Source organism: Watersipora subatra, chromosome 1 (assembly GCF_963576615.1).
Source record: "Watersipora subatra chromosome 1, tzWatSuba1.1, whole genome shotgun sequence".
NCBI lineage: Eukaryota > Metazoa > Bryozoa > Gymnolaemata > Cheilostomatida > Watersiporidae > Watersipora > Watersipora subatra.
Genome location: NC_088708.1, coordinates 54384957 through 54402962, shown reverse-complemented (window position 1 = coordinate 54402962; position 18006 = coordinate 54384957). Strand labels below are relative to the sequence as shown.

Sequence of the window (18006 nt, the reverse complement as noted above, 5' to 3'; positions counted from 1 at the left end):
AAAATAAATTGCCTTCGATCAGGCTTATTTTACGCTTGGTCTGTCAGTTAATTTTTTCTATTCACTTGACCATAACTGTGAAATGGTCAATAATTACTATTCATGAAGTTAATTTCCTTATTAATATCATAATATATTGTAAAAATTATTAAATGATCAAACGTCGTATGATTTTCTTTATGTTTATGCTACGACTCAAAATCGAGAAAGTGAGCATTAATAGTTCGATTAGTTGTTTTGATATCTGAAGGCTGTTTTATTGGCACTACACTTTAAATCTTACTTCTTTGAATAATTACTGTAACTGTGTGCATCTCGTTATATGTTTGTTCCAAAGAAAGCTTCTAGTTGGCCGAGAAGAACCTAGTCTATTTTATCAGCTTTTAACCCTTTACAGCGTTTACTTTAAACACTTACAACTTTTCTTTTAAAGTAAATGCCTAAAATGTTTTAGTCTAGGATTCCTAAACCATTCATGCCGTCTGCCCATGGTTTTCTCATTGATAATCTTTCCGTAGCAACACTAGCCTAATAGTTTAAAAATGAGAAACCTTTTTATATCATTTTTATATTTTGACCTCTTTATTTTTTTTATAAATTTTTTTAGTATTATTTGTGTTGACGAATTATTCGGTTTTAAAGAAATGAGCAGCCCAACAACCGCTATGAAAAACTTTGAGCATCTTTAGCCTAAAGTGTTGTGTTTTAGCATACTGATGCGAAGGATGTAACTTGGAAATGAATATTTCGGTGAACATTTATTTAACCGGAAACCGACTGAATCTCGATACGTTTATATAATAGCATTACGAGAATAAGGAAACAATACTACATAAGTATTGATCTCCAAAAGAGTATTACGATTATACAACATCTCCCCTTCCCGGGTTGATAAAATAAAATAGCCAAATAGCAGGCCACAGAACATGAATGGATAAAACTACTACTACAAACTACGTAAAGCAATATATGAATAAAACCATTATTCAATATAGTAATGTTGACAGGATTGTCGAAAGCATGGTGTACTATATGCAATTCACTATAGATCTAAAATTTTACGTGGCCTAATAGTTCGGCCAAAACTAGACTGTTTTGCACTATCATTTACTTTGGGAGAATCGGTTGGTTCTAACGGAACTATGTTAGTGATATTCCGCCTGACTACACTCCCCCTGCTATCCTGCACCACCACTGAACGGGGCGTTGTGGGGGAACAACCAACAACTTCAGCGTCTCGTTTCAAGTCCCGAACATGAACATTACTACCTGGACTAAGGCAAGGCGGGACTACAACACGACGTCTTTCATCAAAGTTAAGTTAGCTTTACACTGAATTCGACTGAGGGACTCTTTGGTACGGACAGCTTCCAGATCTGGCTGTTTGGGAGTTAGAACTGAAGGCAGAGAGGGTAGTGTTGTGCGAATTTTGCGACTCATTAGCAGTTCACTCGGGGAGAGACCATTTTCTAGTGGAGAAGACCTGTATGCCATCAGACCTAAATAAGGATCTGGCTCTTTCTTGAGGATTTTCTTCATGGTCTGGACTGCCCGTTCAGCAGCACCATTTCCTTGTGGGTGTTTGGGAGAACTGGTGATATGTGTGAACCCGTACGCCTTAGCAAAAGACCTGAACTCATCTGAGGCGTACTGAGGGCCATTGTCCGAAATTAAAACCTCAGGGACTCCATGGCGGGCAAAAATACTCTTCATGTGTAAGATCACTTTGGAACTAGTGGTCTCTTTTAACAATGCAACTTCGATAAATCGAGAATGATAATCTACTATTAGCAAATACCACTTGCTGTCAAAAAAAACAAATCACTGCCTAGTTTTTCCCAAGGACGGTTGGGGAATTCCGAACAGAGAAGAGGAGCTTGCTGAACATTAGACTCCTTCCTGCACGCTTCACACCTACGCACCATTTCAGCTATCTGTTGGGACATGCTAGGCCACCATACTGATTGGGCAGCTCTAGCTCGGCACTTTACAATACCAAAATGGCCACTGTGAATTTTTTCAAGGACCGAAAGACGCTCAATTTGGAGGATTACGATACGGTCATCAAAAACCAGGACACCATCAACTATAGAAAGCCTAGAGCGGCACTCAAAATAGGGACGTAGTAAAATCTCATGAGAAGGGAGGTACGTAGGCCAGCCAGACCTCACATAACTGAGAACGCGGGAGGTGACCTCATCATGCTCTTGTTGAACTTTCAACTCCTCTAAACGAGGTGATGAGGCAGTGCAATAAAGTGCTGACACAGCAAACAACTCAACATCCTCCATTAACATAACATCATCTTCACTGATAGGACCAAGAGAACGTGACAACGCGTCAGCAATAACGTTATTCTTTCCTGAGATGTGTTCAACACGGTAGTGAAACCTCATGAGACGCATTCGAAACCTCTGGATACGGGCTGGGTTTTTGTCTAATTCTATGTCGTTCAGTAGTGGGACCAAGGGCTTGTGATCGGTTTTTATCACTACTTTCAAGCCTATGATATAATCTCGAAACTTTTCGCATGCCCAGACAACACCTAAAGCTTCCTGCTCAATAGTGGCATACCGTTTCTCGGTTTCACTCAGCGCTCGAGAAGCTGCACTGACTAATCGCAACTCCCCATCATCTTGCACTTGAAACAGGGCAGCACCGATGCCACCTCGAGAGGCGTCTGTGTGTATAACTGTTTCACGTTGTGGGCTATATGGTGCAAGTTCTACTGAACGCTTCAACTCTTCCTTGACACCATTGAACGCTTGTTCCTGAGCTCTATCCCAAATCCACACAGAATTTTTGTGAAGTAACTCTCGCAATGGAGCACTGAGTTCACCAAGCTTGGTGGTGAACTTGCTGAGCTGGTTTGCCATACCTAAGAAACTACGGACATCCTTAACACAGGTTGGCTTGGCAAAACTTTCAATGCCTTGAATAGCCTCAGGGTTAGCGCGAATACCGGAAGCAGATATGACATGACCGAGAAATTTTATGCTGCTGCAGGAGAACTTGCACTTATCAACATTTAGAGTCATACCAGCCTCAATCATCCTACTCAACACAGCACGAACTCTGGCATCATGCTCAGCAGTGGATTTTCCCCATATGCACACGTCATCCATATGGACTATTACGCCTTCGAGGCCATCCAGAACTTGAGACACAATTTTGGAATACAACTCTGGGCTAGATGACAGACCGAAAGGCAACCGATTAAAAGCAAACCTACCAAATGGAGACAAGAACGTGGTTAACATTTTTGCTGTAGGGGAGAGAGGAATTTGGTAAAAACCCGAATTGGCATCAAGGACAGTAAAAACGGTACCATTTCTGAGTTTGGCAAGACTTGACTCAACGTGAGCCATTGGGTGAACCTCTCGATGGACAACTTTGTTTAATTCTGTGTAGTCAACACAAATTCGGACTTTTTTGTTGGCTTTAGGAACAACAACCATAGGGGCGCACCAATCGGTAGGCTCACTGACGGGGGACACGACACCTTTGGTAACCATATCGGCTAGCTCTTGTTTAACATTAGGCAACAACGGATAGGGCACGGACCGTGGGGTGTTGATAGCGAAGGGTCTGCAGTCAGGGCGTAATTCTATGCCTACTTCCTGTTTCATCTTACCTAAGCCTTGAAAAAGTTTAGGAAACTCACTACGAAATACACAAGGTTCAGTAGTATCGTAAACAGAGTCTACATCACATTCACAAGATATCAAACCTAGTTTAACACATGCACTGCGACTAAGTAACGCTTTGGTTTGATTTACAACATACATTGTTTCACTATGACTAACGTTATTGACAGTAAGTACAGCCCTAAATGAACCTAGTACTGGTATCTTAATGTTACCCGGGCCTACAAACTGTTTCTTTGTTTATTCAAGGGCTACATGTACACAGAGTGTACTAGGTAGTATGGAAACGTCTGCGCCGGTGTCCAACTTGAACTGAACGGGCGCATCGAGCTTGTCAACAGAGATGGTTTTTGTCCACACACCCACACTGGTGTCGGTTATTTCACCAAGGAATATGCGTTCTTCTTCTTCTACTTGGCTGATGTTGGGTTCAGACTTAGATCTACACACTTTAGCATAGTGACCGACCTTTCCACAAGATTTACAGCTAACGTCTTTGGCAGGGCATGTTCCTCTTGTATGCGTCAAATATCCACATCTGCCGCATGGAGTGTTATTACTCAGCTTGCTGACGTTACTACTCGCTAGGTGGTTGCTCCTAGATTTGGGTCTGCTGCTGCTTTGAACTCTTGAGACGGTGTCGACGGTGTCAGATTTGTTTGCCGCAGCTCCACCATGCCCAGCCAAGTCTTTCATGTGTTTGTCCACCTCTTCTGATTGTCGAGCCATGTTAATGGCAACTCCTTCTGTTAGCTGGTCCACATTCATCTTTTGCATTTCACGGCTGCAGTCAGTGTCGACGATGCCAACTACTATACGGTCTCGCATTTGCTCAGACCTGTTTGAAAACTCACACCTGTCTGCAATGTCATTAAGGGCTCGGATATATTGCTCAACTGTCTCTCCTGGCTGTTGATCGCGTCTGAAGAACCTAGCTCTTTCATAAATAATGTATTTACGTGGGGTAAAATATTGCTGAAAAGCTTCAGTGACTTTTTTGTAGCTTTTTGCATCATCAGCGGACAGACTTAGGTCATTAAATATGCCTTCACTTTTACTTCCTAGGCAGTATAAGAAACTGTCTATCTGCAACTGCTCTTCATCTTCACTGAGCTTCGCTACTGCATGATAGCGGTTCCAACGAGCAAACCATTCCGTCCAGTTTGCCGGGTCAAAGTCAAACTCCTTCGGAGGATTAAATTTTGGCATTATACGTTAGAGAACGTATCTAAATATATGCAATCAGTGTTTGTGCATCTAGAATTAGCACGTACTGGGCACCATGTTGTGTTTTAGCATACTGATGCGAAGGATGTAACTTGGAAATGAATATTTCGGTGAACATTTATTTAACCGGAAACCGACTGAATCTCGATACGTTTATATAATAGCATTACGAGAATAAGGAAACAATACTACATAAGTATTGATCTCCAAAAGAGTATTACGATTATACAACATAAAGGTAAACTGGCAATAAAAATAATTGCTTTTTCAAAAAAGGCTCATTTTGAGAATACTAGTTTGATTTTAATGTATGCACTCTATCAAACATCAATTGCACTTTCTGTGTATATATGGACCAGAGTTACCACGGAAAATCCAAATGATTTAAATCATCAATTTAAATCAAGATTTTTTTCAAGTACAAGCGATTAAAAATAATCAAAAACTAGTATTTATATTTTGCAAGATCAACCACATCGATCACACTAAGGAAGAATGTACTTAAATATTTAGTATTGCCTTTTTGTGTGACACTGCTAGTAGCTCTACTCCATGAACTTACATGTCGTTTGTGCATTATAATTTGATACGACTGTTGAATGCAAGAAATATAAGAAATTGTCAAGCTGATGCGTGTAAGCCACTAATACTGAAAATTGGTTTCCCCAGCATTCTAATGAGCGATGCAATTCCCGAACAATTTGCATGAGTAAAAAATAAGTGAAAAAATCAAATTTATTCAAATATTTATGCAAATCGATTGAAATTAATAAAATCCAGATTTTTTCACAATAATTATGATTTTTCTCAAACCCTGATATGGACGATCATTACTAACAATTAACTATGTGATGATAATACGACAGAGTAAGCAGAAGCAAATAAAAACACATAGACAATTCTTTTACAACGTGATATGCTCTAAAAGCAGTCCCAATACTCAATCGGGAATACTCAATTTTGTTGTAGAACATGCACACAACATCTCTCTTTTGTGAATTATTCAAACAACGATTGCCAGTTTGGTTAGAGTAATAAAGCTGTATGTACAAATATTTTTTATATTGTGCAACAATAATTGAATACATGTATTAGCAATTACACAAAAGTTGCAAGAATTATAAATGCAGATATTACTGCATCTCCTGAATTTGAATGAATCGAATTTCTGAGCACCATAGCTTCCTGGTAGTGCGGCATGTGGTAATGCATTCTTTTTTAGCTTTTATTCTCAGCTTTTGTATCTGCATGTAGTCATTCTGTTTGGACAAAATTTTGGTCCTTTGGATGCATTAGGGTGTATCACAATCTGGGCCTTCTAATCTCCACAAATCCTTGCAACTGCAATTTGAATATCATTAGGTGCTGTATCAGTACTTACAACCTATACAGGTCGCAAATGTGCTTGAAAGAATAATATGTTTCTTTAATATTGTTTGCTATTCCTGTACTCTACTTTGACATGGCATTCATCAATAATGATAATTGGCTCCGGTAGATACAGAGTTTTGTCTTCTTTGTTCATCTTTTCATCAAACCCAAATTCTTAGTTTTAATGTCTGACAACTTGGTTTTTTATACTTTTCTGTGTACTGATTTGACAGTCTCTTGATTTCAGGCTGAATCCAAACACATTGCCAAACTATTTTCTCTATTTTCTACGAAATCTGACACATTTGCTCTGAGGACCCTTTCATGTGGAAATTAAGTAGGTACATGGATAATTAGTCGAGCATTGGCATGTTTAGGCAGCTCTGTCTTTTAATTTTGTTCTTTAGCGAAAGCAAATTTAGCATGTTTTGATTTTTGTCGTTCGTTATCATTGGTCTGCGGATAACAGGTCATAGTTCGCTATGCATTAAAAGTTTTTTATGCCGAGTCCTTTTTCCGTTGTCTGTGTTGATGGACAATTAGAAGCCGCGAGTCTTATTAGCTCATGGTCTTATGGTCGTTCGACGGTCTTATTAGTTGTGACTTACTTCATGGGATGTACTATTATAGTAATTAGTAATTACCAAAATGTGTTCACTTTTTGGTAGATGACTGGGATAGTGTGCAGTCAATAGCTGCCATGACCCAGAGGATAATTTAGTGGAACACATCGGCTCAACAATGACAGTCTTACTTGTAGATTGGCGTCCATGGCGTGTCATACAGAACTCCTCTGCTTCTTTGTCCTCCCTTTTGTTCCGATCATGCTAAAGTGCCTCTCATGAACTAGATTTGTGACTTCAGCAGTTTAGGCTTGACTATCATTTTGTCATTAAAATCTTCACCAAATACATACAATTGATTCAGAATAACTTTTAAAATAACGGGCTTAGTAAATTAGCCTAGTTGCCATAGGTAATAAAGTCTCTAGCCTTAAACCATAACTGCTACATACAACTTTTATCGTATTTTCTAGGTAAATCAGACACCCTGATTCCGATTTTGTACTCAAAATGAAGATTATTCCACTAACTTTCAAAATTATGAAGGCTTTTTTGAAGTGTTTCAATATCCGTCTCGAAAACAATGCAATCGGTGTAACAAGCTCTGCCCATAAATATGTGACGTTCGCTAGCTTTTTAGAAACGGAAGTTAGGGATGTTTAGTCCGATTTAGAATGATAGAGGTGGGTGTTTTAAAACCCATTATTATCTAAATTCAGCCTTCAAAATAATCTCAGTCTTTTCTGAAAGATAGATAAACTATTTAAAATTGCTCGTAGCTCGTTACATGATGTTTAAATAGGCTGAACACCAAGAAAAAATAGCTCAAAAAGCGCGGTTTCATCTCAAGCTAGCATTATTGCGCTTTTTTGAGCTCATTTGAGCTCATTTTTAAATATGCAATGTCAAATAGCTTATCTACCTTTCAGAAAAGACATTATTTAAAAGGCTGAATTTAGATAATAATGGATTTTAAAACACCCATTTCTATTATTCTAAATCGGTCTAAACATCCCTACTTAACTTCCGTTCCTAAAAAGCTAGGTTACGTCACGTATTTATGGGCGAAGCTTGTTGTGCCGATCGTGTTGTTTTTGAGACCGATAATAAAACTCTGTAAAAAGCCTTCATTACTCTGAAAATTAGTAGACCATTCATTATTTTGAGTACAAAATCGGAATCAGTGTGTCTGATTTACCTAGTAGATACAATAAATGTTGTACGTGACAGTTATGGTTTAACCAACTCAATGGATCACTGATGTTTAAAAGATCCTGTATGGAACGACATTGATTGTTGGTCATGCCAAAAAGGCTGTATACCTGCCTTTTGGTAGTAGTTTATCAGGCCTATGGAATTTTTTGATAGCCTAGAAAACTCATTTCTGTCATAACAAAAACACACATATTTTATTTAGTGTAAAATCTGCCCTCAAAAAGGCTACTGGAACATTTTCTAGTTATTTGGCAAGCTCTGTTTCATTTGGGCTATATATGATCAGGCCATCAGTCCTATATGCATAATCAGGTATTTTCTGGTGCTGAGTTTATATCTAATGTTGGTCTTTTTGGTCTGAAGTGTCCAGAATTTGTGCTGAAAGCGATAATGTCCTTGGAACTTTCACTTAATAATGACTGGTGGAGGTCCTATTTGAGGTCTAGGAAGTTAGTTTGTTTGATGACAAATAAGTTTCTCCGTGCCAAGCAATGTTTTGTTCACTATTGGAGTTGAATGTCTGTTTTGTTTCAGTTTTACTTGCATGATGCTTGTCAAACAGGACTAGTCCATTTACAAAGTTTATTCGAAGGCTCAATAATGTCTATATCGGTCAGCTCTTAGACATACACGTCTACTTTTTCCCCAGACCAAAATATATGTTTTGGTCCGTTTGTATGATAGGCTGAGTATTCAGATCAATTGATGGTTAGATTTTACAGTCCTTTGAAGGACAGACCTCACACGATTGACGGAGTCAAGATACTTCTTACAGCATAGTGCAGTCTTTAGTGTTGACTGTTTGTAAAATAGCTAAACTTTCACCAGTTCTGTTTAGCATTGCATCAAAATCATAGTTTACCCCCAAAAATTTTGTGCCACATCTAGTTGCACCGTAGCTATAACAAACTGCAAGTCTTTCGGTGGATCTTTAGACATATAAAGGCATGTTCTTTACTCATATCCGTTTCCACTATGCTTTAAATGTGCCTATTTACTGCCAATGATAGAATTTTTAGAGTTGATAATTATTTTTATGTCACTCCCCCACTCTTATGGTAAATATATCTAATGTTATGTGAAAACAGGTGGAAAACTTTGTTTACCTGCATCTAGGCATTAATGGTCAAATATTCACTTGACAAAACCTGGCTCAACCTGTAAACTGTTGACTTTGGGCTTGTACATACATGTTGGATCTAAGACTACATGGTCACCATAACCATATTGAGGAAATTCAGCTTTGCAGTTGTTAAAATTACAGTGAGCTGGGTTTGCATATACCCTTGAATTACACCAAAGCCTTATATATCATTTCATATGTATGAAGTTCCATTCTCACAAGACTTGCAGCTAGATGTGAAAGCCTGGGTAAAGTATGGTCATTCATAAATAATTTGTCTAAGATCATCTGTTTTACAGTTGCAAACTATCTGTTCTTTTGTTTCGACATCATCAGTCTGCTAATCTAGGTAACCAAGACATGTTTTGTAGAATCATTTCATCAGATGTTTGAACACCTTAGTAGAACAGTGAATATTAGAAATTACCATTTGAGCTGGCGACATAGTATTTGTTGAGTGTAGCAATGGTTTCATATCAGGAAATTTTTTTAAGTGTTTCAAGAACTTTTGATCCTAACAACATAGAAGCAATGTCTTACATCATGCTCTTACCCTTGACTCTGGTATCTGTCAAGCGATTGAAACAATTATTCACAATCCACTAAAAACTCGGTAATAATAAATTCAGCTAACTTTTCAAAGCATCTATGTATCCCATAGCCAAGGTCTCATATAGTTGCCTCTCTCATTGCATCAGATCAGAGCTTACCATGTCTTTCTAAAACTTTCTGATTACATCTCTTTGATGCTTCGTTGCCCAACAATTTAATTACTTTTTAGACTAGGGTGTGACGGTCTTTAGCCCTTGAAAATTTTTTCCATCTGTTCTGAAACCATATCTTTGCAAGGAATGTAGATATATCAAAGATGCCAAAAAAGGCTTGCTTGGAATTCCAGATCTCTTTAATGTTACATGTATATGCTTCCTTGATTGCTCATTTAGTTAATCTGCTTAAATAAAGTTTGTAGTCATTCCGGAAGTCACACGGCTACCCTCAAGCTGCCAAGTTCTCTTCTACCAGGATGTTTTCCTTTAATTCTTAACTTTCAAGGCTATAGGTGTTTGACCAATAAAAAATGACTAAACATTTTCATGTTCTCTCATCATCGATACCCAGCTTAACCAGTCATTTGTATTTCTCCTGTTCTACAACATAGCGCAGATAATTGCTGTGTGCCAATCATTGCAAAGCCAGCCCAAGTTCAGATGACAAAACAGTGACCACTAATATTTTATTCTTGAGCTTTGTTCTCCAAGTGACAGCATTTTATTACAGCAATAGGCTATGTTTATAGATTCAAGTTGACAAAGTTACATCACAGCTACAGTGAATTTCCTTAGGATAATTCTTTGAGGGAGGCCAAAAAACTAATAAACGCCTTCGAACATTATCTATTCACAGGCTGCTTTTTAATTATTGGGTATAGTAAGAATTAGAACGCAATTCTGTTTTGTATTAAAACTAATATAAGAATTGGGATTATAACAAAAAGTACTAGTTAGCAGTTAAAAACCAACTAAAACCATCAAGACATTGATCTGTTCCAATATCACTATCCTCCAGTCTTTCAAGTTTAATTTTATTAATAGAAAAAAATCTATATGTTGGCTGACCTGTTGCTCATCTCTAGTGGTCTGACAAGAGAAGAGGTGCTATAAAAAACTATCGATATTATATATTTGGGTTTACAATTAATCATTTCAAGTTCTAGCTTGTGCGGTTTGAGTATAGATCATGAACTGAAAGATTGTGACACATGCCTTGAATACCTTAAAGGTTGACTTGCAACAAAATTCACATTACAGTTACTTGGTATCAAAAGATTCACTATGTCTTACTTTGCTGTGTTGTAGGTGCAAAATATGTGGAAATGTGATGACAAGCTTTTAAAAGCTAAAAAACGAACAGTTAATCGCAGCCATAACGAGACCGCCGTAGTTTGGAATATCTTTTCAGAACGGCTCAAATGGGACGTAGTTGTACAAGATGGTTTCTGTTTACACTTTCATGCAACCTTATTTGTCGAAATATTTTCACAAATATACTTCACGCATTCAATAAAACCATGTCTATTGTTTTTACGCGTCTGATTTATCGTCGTTGTAATGCTGTCACTTTCTGGACTGATATCCTATAACCTACCGTAAAAATTCGTTTAAATTTTCAACCTTAGCTCGAAGGAGTGCATTCATTCTCTGTTAAACATGACGAGCCTGTTGGTCACTTGTGATAATCGAAAAGTGCTGTAGAAATTATTCGTGAGGTATGGGTCACATGATCAGATTACGACTCGACAATTAGACCAAGCCGAAACCAAACTGTAAAGTAGCGAGCATCTATATTTGATACGGGGTCTCCGGTAAAACTCGAAGTGTTGGTCATAAACTAGTGCTACGAGAAGTCTTATATTGAGCCCTTCATTGGCCTTTCAATTCACATGAGAACATCACGTGACAAAACAATAACCAAATGTAATGACTGCGTCAGAGAAATAAACTGATTCCAATCTACGGCGCCTTGTCGTTTTTGAGCTTTTAAGAGCTTGTAATCACATTTCCACATATTTTGCACCTACAACACAACAGAGTAAGACATGTTGAATTTTTTGATACCAAATAACTGTAATATAAATTTTGTTGCAAGTCAGCCTTTAAAAGATGACCAGAGTTAATGTAGATTGCTTAATAAAACATGACATAAGCTTATTGAGAGTTTGATTGAACCTATTTATCAGAATTTACCAAAGATTCCTATGTATAATTCTTACAATCGATAAGCTACATGTATATTAATCCACTTACCAGCTTTTTATATATTATTAAACTTTTACTACTTATAAGCATTTCCATATTTTTTGTTGGCAGTTTGTTCTAATGCATATTTCAAAATAATTGCCAACTCCATCTAGACCTATTAGAAGTTTTATTGAGTTTTTCATTCATTATTTCCATAATGTTTTCCCATATTTCTTGCTAAAGTCGTCATCTGATTTATATGTTAATTTGTTTGAAATTAAATTATTGCCAATAAAGTAATGAAAAAAAGTTGAAATATTCAGTTCCTTCCGCATCGATCGATAAGTTTGCCTTACCTCAAAACTGTTCTCTCTCTTTCATTATTGTCAGTTGTGTTTATTAAAGCACATAAATTACATAATTTTTTTATTGTATATTTCAATACATCAGTCTTGGCTTTCGAATGAGCTACTGTTTACCATGGTGAGACAGACATTGGTTGGTGTTTATAGGATTTCCCGAGAGCTCTACCGCAAAAATGTTTACTGGCATAGGCTCGGAAATTGTGACATCACAATTTTCTTATGCGGTGCTGTGTGTTCTTACCGCCTATTTTATTGCTCACCACTTATATTTATCAACTACGATAATGACGCTAGTGTCAGGCGAAGATAGGACAACTACAGAGAACCAATGAAGATGACAAAGGAATCAGTGTCATTAGTTCTCCATGTACAGATTATTCCTATGATAAATAACTCAGATTCCAAGCACCATACTGTGTTTTCTCGATGATATTATGCACTAGCCATCTCATTTTATTGTGATGTTGAGGGTCGCGACTGAGACTAATTAGTTTCAAGCATTGCGCGATCTCCCAAAAGTGCAATTGACATGTAGTCCTAGGGCCACGCCACCGCAGGTCACAATTTAATCGATGTGATTTCATTACCTTTATCAACGACAGTACATTTATTGAAGCATAATTAATTAACTCAGAACATTTGTTTGTATTGGTCGGGCGTTAGCACGATCCCGGTATTGTTGATTATCTAGAATCCTAGTTTATTATTAACGCTCTCTGGGTTTAACAGCACCGATTGTCACAGAAAAGCGCAGCCTCAATAGCAGCGAAAGGGATCGACTACCTAAGGCTAAATAATAATTGTGACATCACATTTTGAGAACCTGAACCAAGTGTTTTTTTTGCAGGACATACTTTTGATATCCTGTTTTTCATAGTTCTATTATTCTTTGTGTATTGAGTATAGGCTCATTCGAAAGTCAAGACTCTGATGTATTGAAATATATAATAAAAAAATGATGTAATTTATGTGCTGCAAGACGCAAACACCAAGGCGATATGTAGGGCGATATCGCGCAGGGTAACGCCAATCTGCGTCGGAACTTGCCCAGTGAGTTGATGCTGAACGATAACACTAGACTTGCTCAATCAGAACTTTATTGCTTGTGCGGTGCATTTTGATTGGTTGTTTTTCCTCCAGAACGCAATGCTCTGGGTGCTAATTTTTTCATGTCAATATTTAACCAACAAACAGCAACATTTTGCCATTTTGTATGACAAAAACATCATCGAAATGAACACTGAGCTGTTCATAGATCTAATAATAGCACACCGAGTCCCGTACGACACAACACACAGGAATTACAAAGATACCTAGATGAAAACCAACATTTGGGAGTATCGTTGCGCAGCTTTGCCATCTTGAGAATGTTAAATATTTATTATATTAAAAATTAAAAACTACTATAAAGTAAAGTATATATAAAAGTCGTTAAAATGTATAAGAATTGGTTTTTTTTGTCTTGTAGTGTTGTTTTGTCTTTGTGAAAGTGAGATAGGCTTAACAAAAGCAGAAGATGTTTATGTCTAGAACACCCCAGTTACTTAATTTATTAACAACTCTGAAGAAACTCGTCATACGGAATTTTATTGGCTGTTTGTGAACGCGTCCGTGTTATCGCTCGCCAAGTGTGTTTAGGCACATGCCAGCGATATCTCCGCGCTCATAATGACGCATGCGATAAAATAGCCTAGTGTGTTTGCACCTTTAAGTTGTTAACCATTTGCTGACGTTTCATTTCAAGTTTTTAACCAGATCACATTCTGATTACATCATACATGACCTGTTTACAAGCGGTAGAAGGGAGTTGTCTCTATATTGCCCTAGATAGTCTAGCACCTACGCTGAGCATTATGACAATAAAGGAGTAGAGTGGTTTTTGTGCAAACTTTACGATGGCTTTATTTGCAGTCCCTTGTTATATTGTCTTTTGGGCACTTGTCAATAACCTGTGCTTGGGGAAATCTAGTAACATTCCCAAATGTGAGATATTTATTGCCTGAATGCTTGATGTATAAGATGACATCTCAAAATACCCTATTGTCATTAAGTTGAATATCGTGTAATATGACTCTAATATGACATTGATTCTATTTATCTACGGAGCATTATGATTCTTTGTGTCTTATTTCGAGAATACTGGCACATTCGTTATTTTGCTGTTGCCTGGGTTGCGTCTTCTAACACATGGATTTTTGAGGTCACTGCTCTGAATTTTTGAAGTATTAATTAGTTTTTTTGTTCTCAGACTCTGTTTGAATCTTAAATTTTATAGCTTATAATTTTTTATAGTCAGTCTATCTGTGAAGGAATAGAAGTTTTGATTAGCTTTGCTGCTTTTTAGTTTGCAACTAAAATGCTTCTCGACTGTCTGTTGTAATTTGACTAATTCAATGGGAGAAAAGAAAGGTTTGCACACTTATGGGAAGCCCAAGTGTCAGCCAGGTGAATGACTGGACTATCTTATGCAGGTGCATGAGTTGACTGAAGGAGGAAGTAAGGCTGAATGGATTGAGTCTGATACGAGAGATTAATCTGCTCATCCCTAGCAGGTATGAAAAAAGGGTACATGCAACTTTGTCTTTTGGTTAGTGTGTAGAATGCTCTGTCGCGCCTTTGTTTGGCCGGTCTGGGAATTCTAGCAATAATGGTATCACTTTGAGTCACTGCCAGTCTGGTAATCCAATCTGAGGATGTACCCTAGACAACAGTAAATAAAATTTGCGCTGCATTTCGCGAGTTGTCACAATTTTTCATTGGCTTTCAAGCTCACTTAAGATGATGTCATTCATACAACGATTTTTGCTAAAACTTATAATAACTGCACTTTTTAAAGCATTGTGATTAATCAACATTCAAGTTATCGTGAAGTCTACTTTCATTCCATAACCATTTTTAGGTCCTTCAGAATACTTTTGATTATGTTGGTAAGCTCTGAGGCATTTTGAAGGTCTAGTTTATCTTGGTCAACTGACCATCGGGTTATTTGGCTGTATTGCTAGCGAGGCTAGTAATACACCTACAAATATTTGAGCTGCTAATTTAATTATTACTAAACCAAGTCAAATCAAATTGAAATAGGATTACGTAAAGTTTACTATATTTTTTATGACTTGATTTTAATAATGGTAAAGCACTTTTCAGGTTGTTCTTTAGATCCAAAATTACCAAGATTTCATGAGGGTATAATAAAATCATATTTGGAAGACCTTTCTTTGCTAATAATGGGCTATGACTCAGTGGAAATATTATTTCTATGCGTTTGTTTATACAGTAAAGTCTCCGCCTACAATCACCTGAACAAACAAATTTTTCAACATTTGCAAATTTGGATGAATATTTCACCCAGAGGTCAAGTCAGGTACTTGGTAATTACTATAGAATAACCATAGACACTGACATCACCAGCTCGCGCTGACAGAAGAAATCAGGTCATTTTGATAAAACGAAAGTGGTTTGAACCGGTTCAGTTTCATAAGTGAAAATAAAAAGCTGGTAGAAATTCAATATACAAACTGTCATAATAATAAGAAACGTCATAATAATATAGTTTGAACATGAAACTTTCAAGTTTGAACTTGAAAGTTTCAAGTCTAATTAAAGATGAGCTTGCACTAAATCTGAGTAGATTTTATCAGTAAGTATCTGTATTTTTCTATAATTTGCGATTGTTTTTGATGTTTCAGGCGATCTCACTACCAGAATGTTTCTAGATTAAAATCAACAAAACATCATTGCGGTTAAAACGTACAGATCAATGAAAGTGCAATCATGACGTCTCTAGTTGCAAAGAGACTGACAGAATAGAGACGCAATAGCAACTTAAACGCAATAGCTGATATCCACTACATTAAAGGTTGACTTGCAACAAAATTCACATTACAGTTATTTGGTATCAAAAGATTCACCATGTTTTACTCTGTTGTGTTGAAGTTGCCAAATATGTGGGAATATGATTACAAGCTCTTAAAAGCTCAAAAACGAAAAGCCGCCGCAGATTGGAATCTCTTTATTTCTCTGACGTGGTGACAGTTTGGTTATTGTCTTGTCACATGATGTTCTCACGTGACTTGAAATGCCAATAAGAGGCTCAATATAAAACCTATCGTAGCACTAGTTTATGACAAACACTTAGGATTTTACCAAAGACCCAGAATCAAATATAGATGCTCGCTACTTTACAGTTTTGTTTCGGCTTGATCTAATCGTCAAGTCGTAATCTGATCATGTGACCCAATACTTCGCAAATAATTTTTGCAGCACTTTTCGATTATCACAGGTGGCCAACAGGCTCATCATGATTATCAGACAATGATATGTACTCCTTCGAGCTAAGGTTAAAAAGTTTAATGAATTTTTACGATTATGACGTCTATAGTTGCAAAGAGACTGACAGAATAGAGACTCGTAATGCTGCAACTTGAACAGAATAGCTGGTATCGATGATATATAGCAACGATAGCAGTTTCACTGTGATCAAGTTTTGTAGATTTTAATCTTGGAACATCCTTACTGTCAGTCTTAAAACTTAAGAATATAAATATTATCACAGTTTAAGATCTAACTTGGCCCCACTGGTGCAGCTACCAGTTTTATCGGAGGAATTTACTGCTGGCAGCATCCCAAGGAGGCGGAAATTCTTGCTGCATTTTGAAAATAATTCCTATTTTGGTAGATATTAATGAAACCGTTCAACAAAATTTCTGTCACAGACTATTTGCTATTGTTATTAAAGTTCTTATATTATTTCAAATACAGAGTGAAGTTACACTTTCAATCTTAACTATATATAATATCTAGCCGAATGCCCGGCGCCCGGGTAATAGAATAACTACTTAATGAATATGAGTAACTCACCTGAAAAGCTAAAATATTTACCAAAACAATACCCACGTATTGGGCCAGCTCAAAGGTTGACTTGCAACAAAATTCACATCGCAGTTATTTGGCACCAAAAGATTCACCATATCTTACTCTCCTGTGTTGTAGGTGCGAAATATGTGGAAATGTGATTGCAAGCTATTAAAAGCTCAAAAACGAACGGTTCATCGCAGCCATCACGAAACTGTCGTAGATCGGAATCCCTTTCCAAAACGACTCAAATGGGACGTAGAGTTGAACACGATGGCTTCTGTTTACAGTTTCATGCAACCTCATTTGTTGAAAATTTTTCACAAATTAGCTATTATGTCTATTGTCCTTACGCATCTGTTTCATCATCATTGTAATGCTGTCACTTTGAGCACTGATATCTCAAAACCTACCGCAAGAAATTGTTTAATTTTTTAACCTTAGCTTGAAGGATTGCATATCATCCTTTGATAAACATGACAAGCCTGTTGATCACCTGCGATAGTCGAAAAATTCTGCAGAAGTTATCCGCGCTGTTTGGCAGAAAGTATGGGTCACATGATCAGATTACGACTAGACGATTAGACCAAGCCGAAACAAAACTGTAAAGTAGTGAGCATCTATATTTGATACGGGCTTTTCGGTAAAACCCAAAGTGTTTGTCGTAAGCTAGTGCTACAAGACATTTTATATTGAGCCTTTTATTGGCCTTTCAATTCACGTGATAACATCACGTGTCAAAACAATAATCAAAATGTTTGAGAACGTCATCAAAATAAAGAGATTCTAAACTACGGCGTTTTTGTGATGGCTACGGTTAACTGTTCGTTTTTTAGCTTTTATGAGCTTGTAATCACATTTCCACATATTTTACACCTACAACACAGCAGAGTAAGACATGGGGAA

The 18006-nt window shown here is 37.2% G+C and overlaps 1 protein-coding gene across 1 annotated transcript; it reads right to left on the bottom strand.

Moving 5' to 3' along the window:
• Positions 1-3887: 3887 nt before the first annotated feature.
• LOC137388955 (uncharacterized) lies at positions 3888-4856 on the bottom strand. Its single transcript, XM_068075471.1, has one exon. The coding sequence runs from the start codon at positions 4854-4856 to the stop codon at positions 3888-3890; it is 969 nt and encodes a 322-aa protein (XP_067931572.1).
• Positions 4857-18006: the final 13150 nt, after the last annotated feature.

What these genes read in the sequence shown, in the direction of transcription:
- LOC137388955 (XM_068075471.1), bottom strand. Translation starts at nt 4,856, where the DNA reads ATGCCAAAATTTAATCCTCCGAAGGAGTTTGACTTTGACCCGGCAAAC.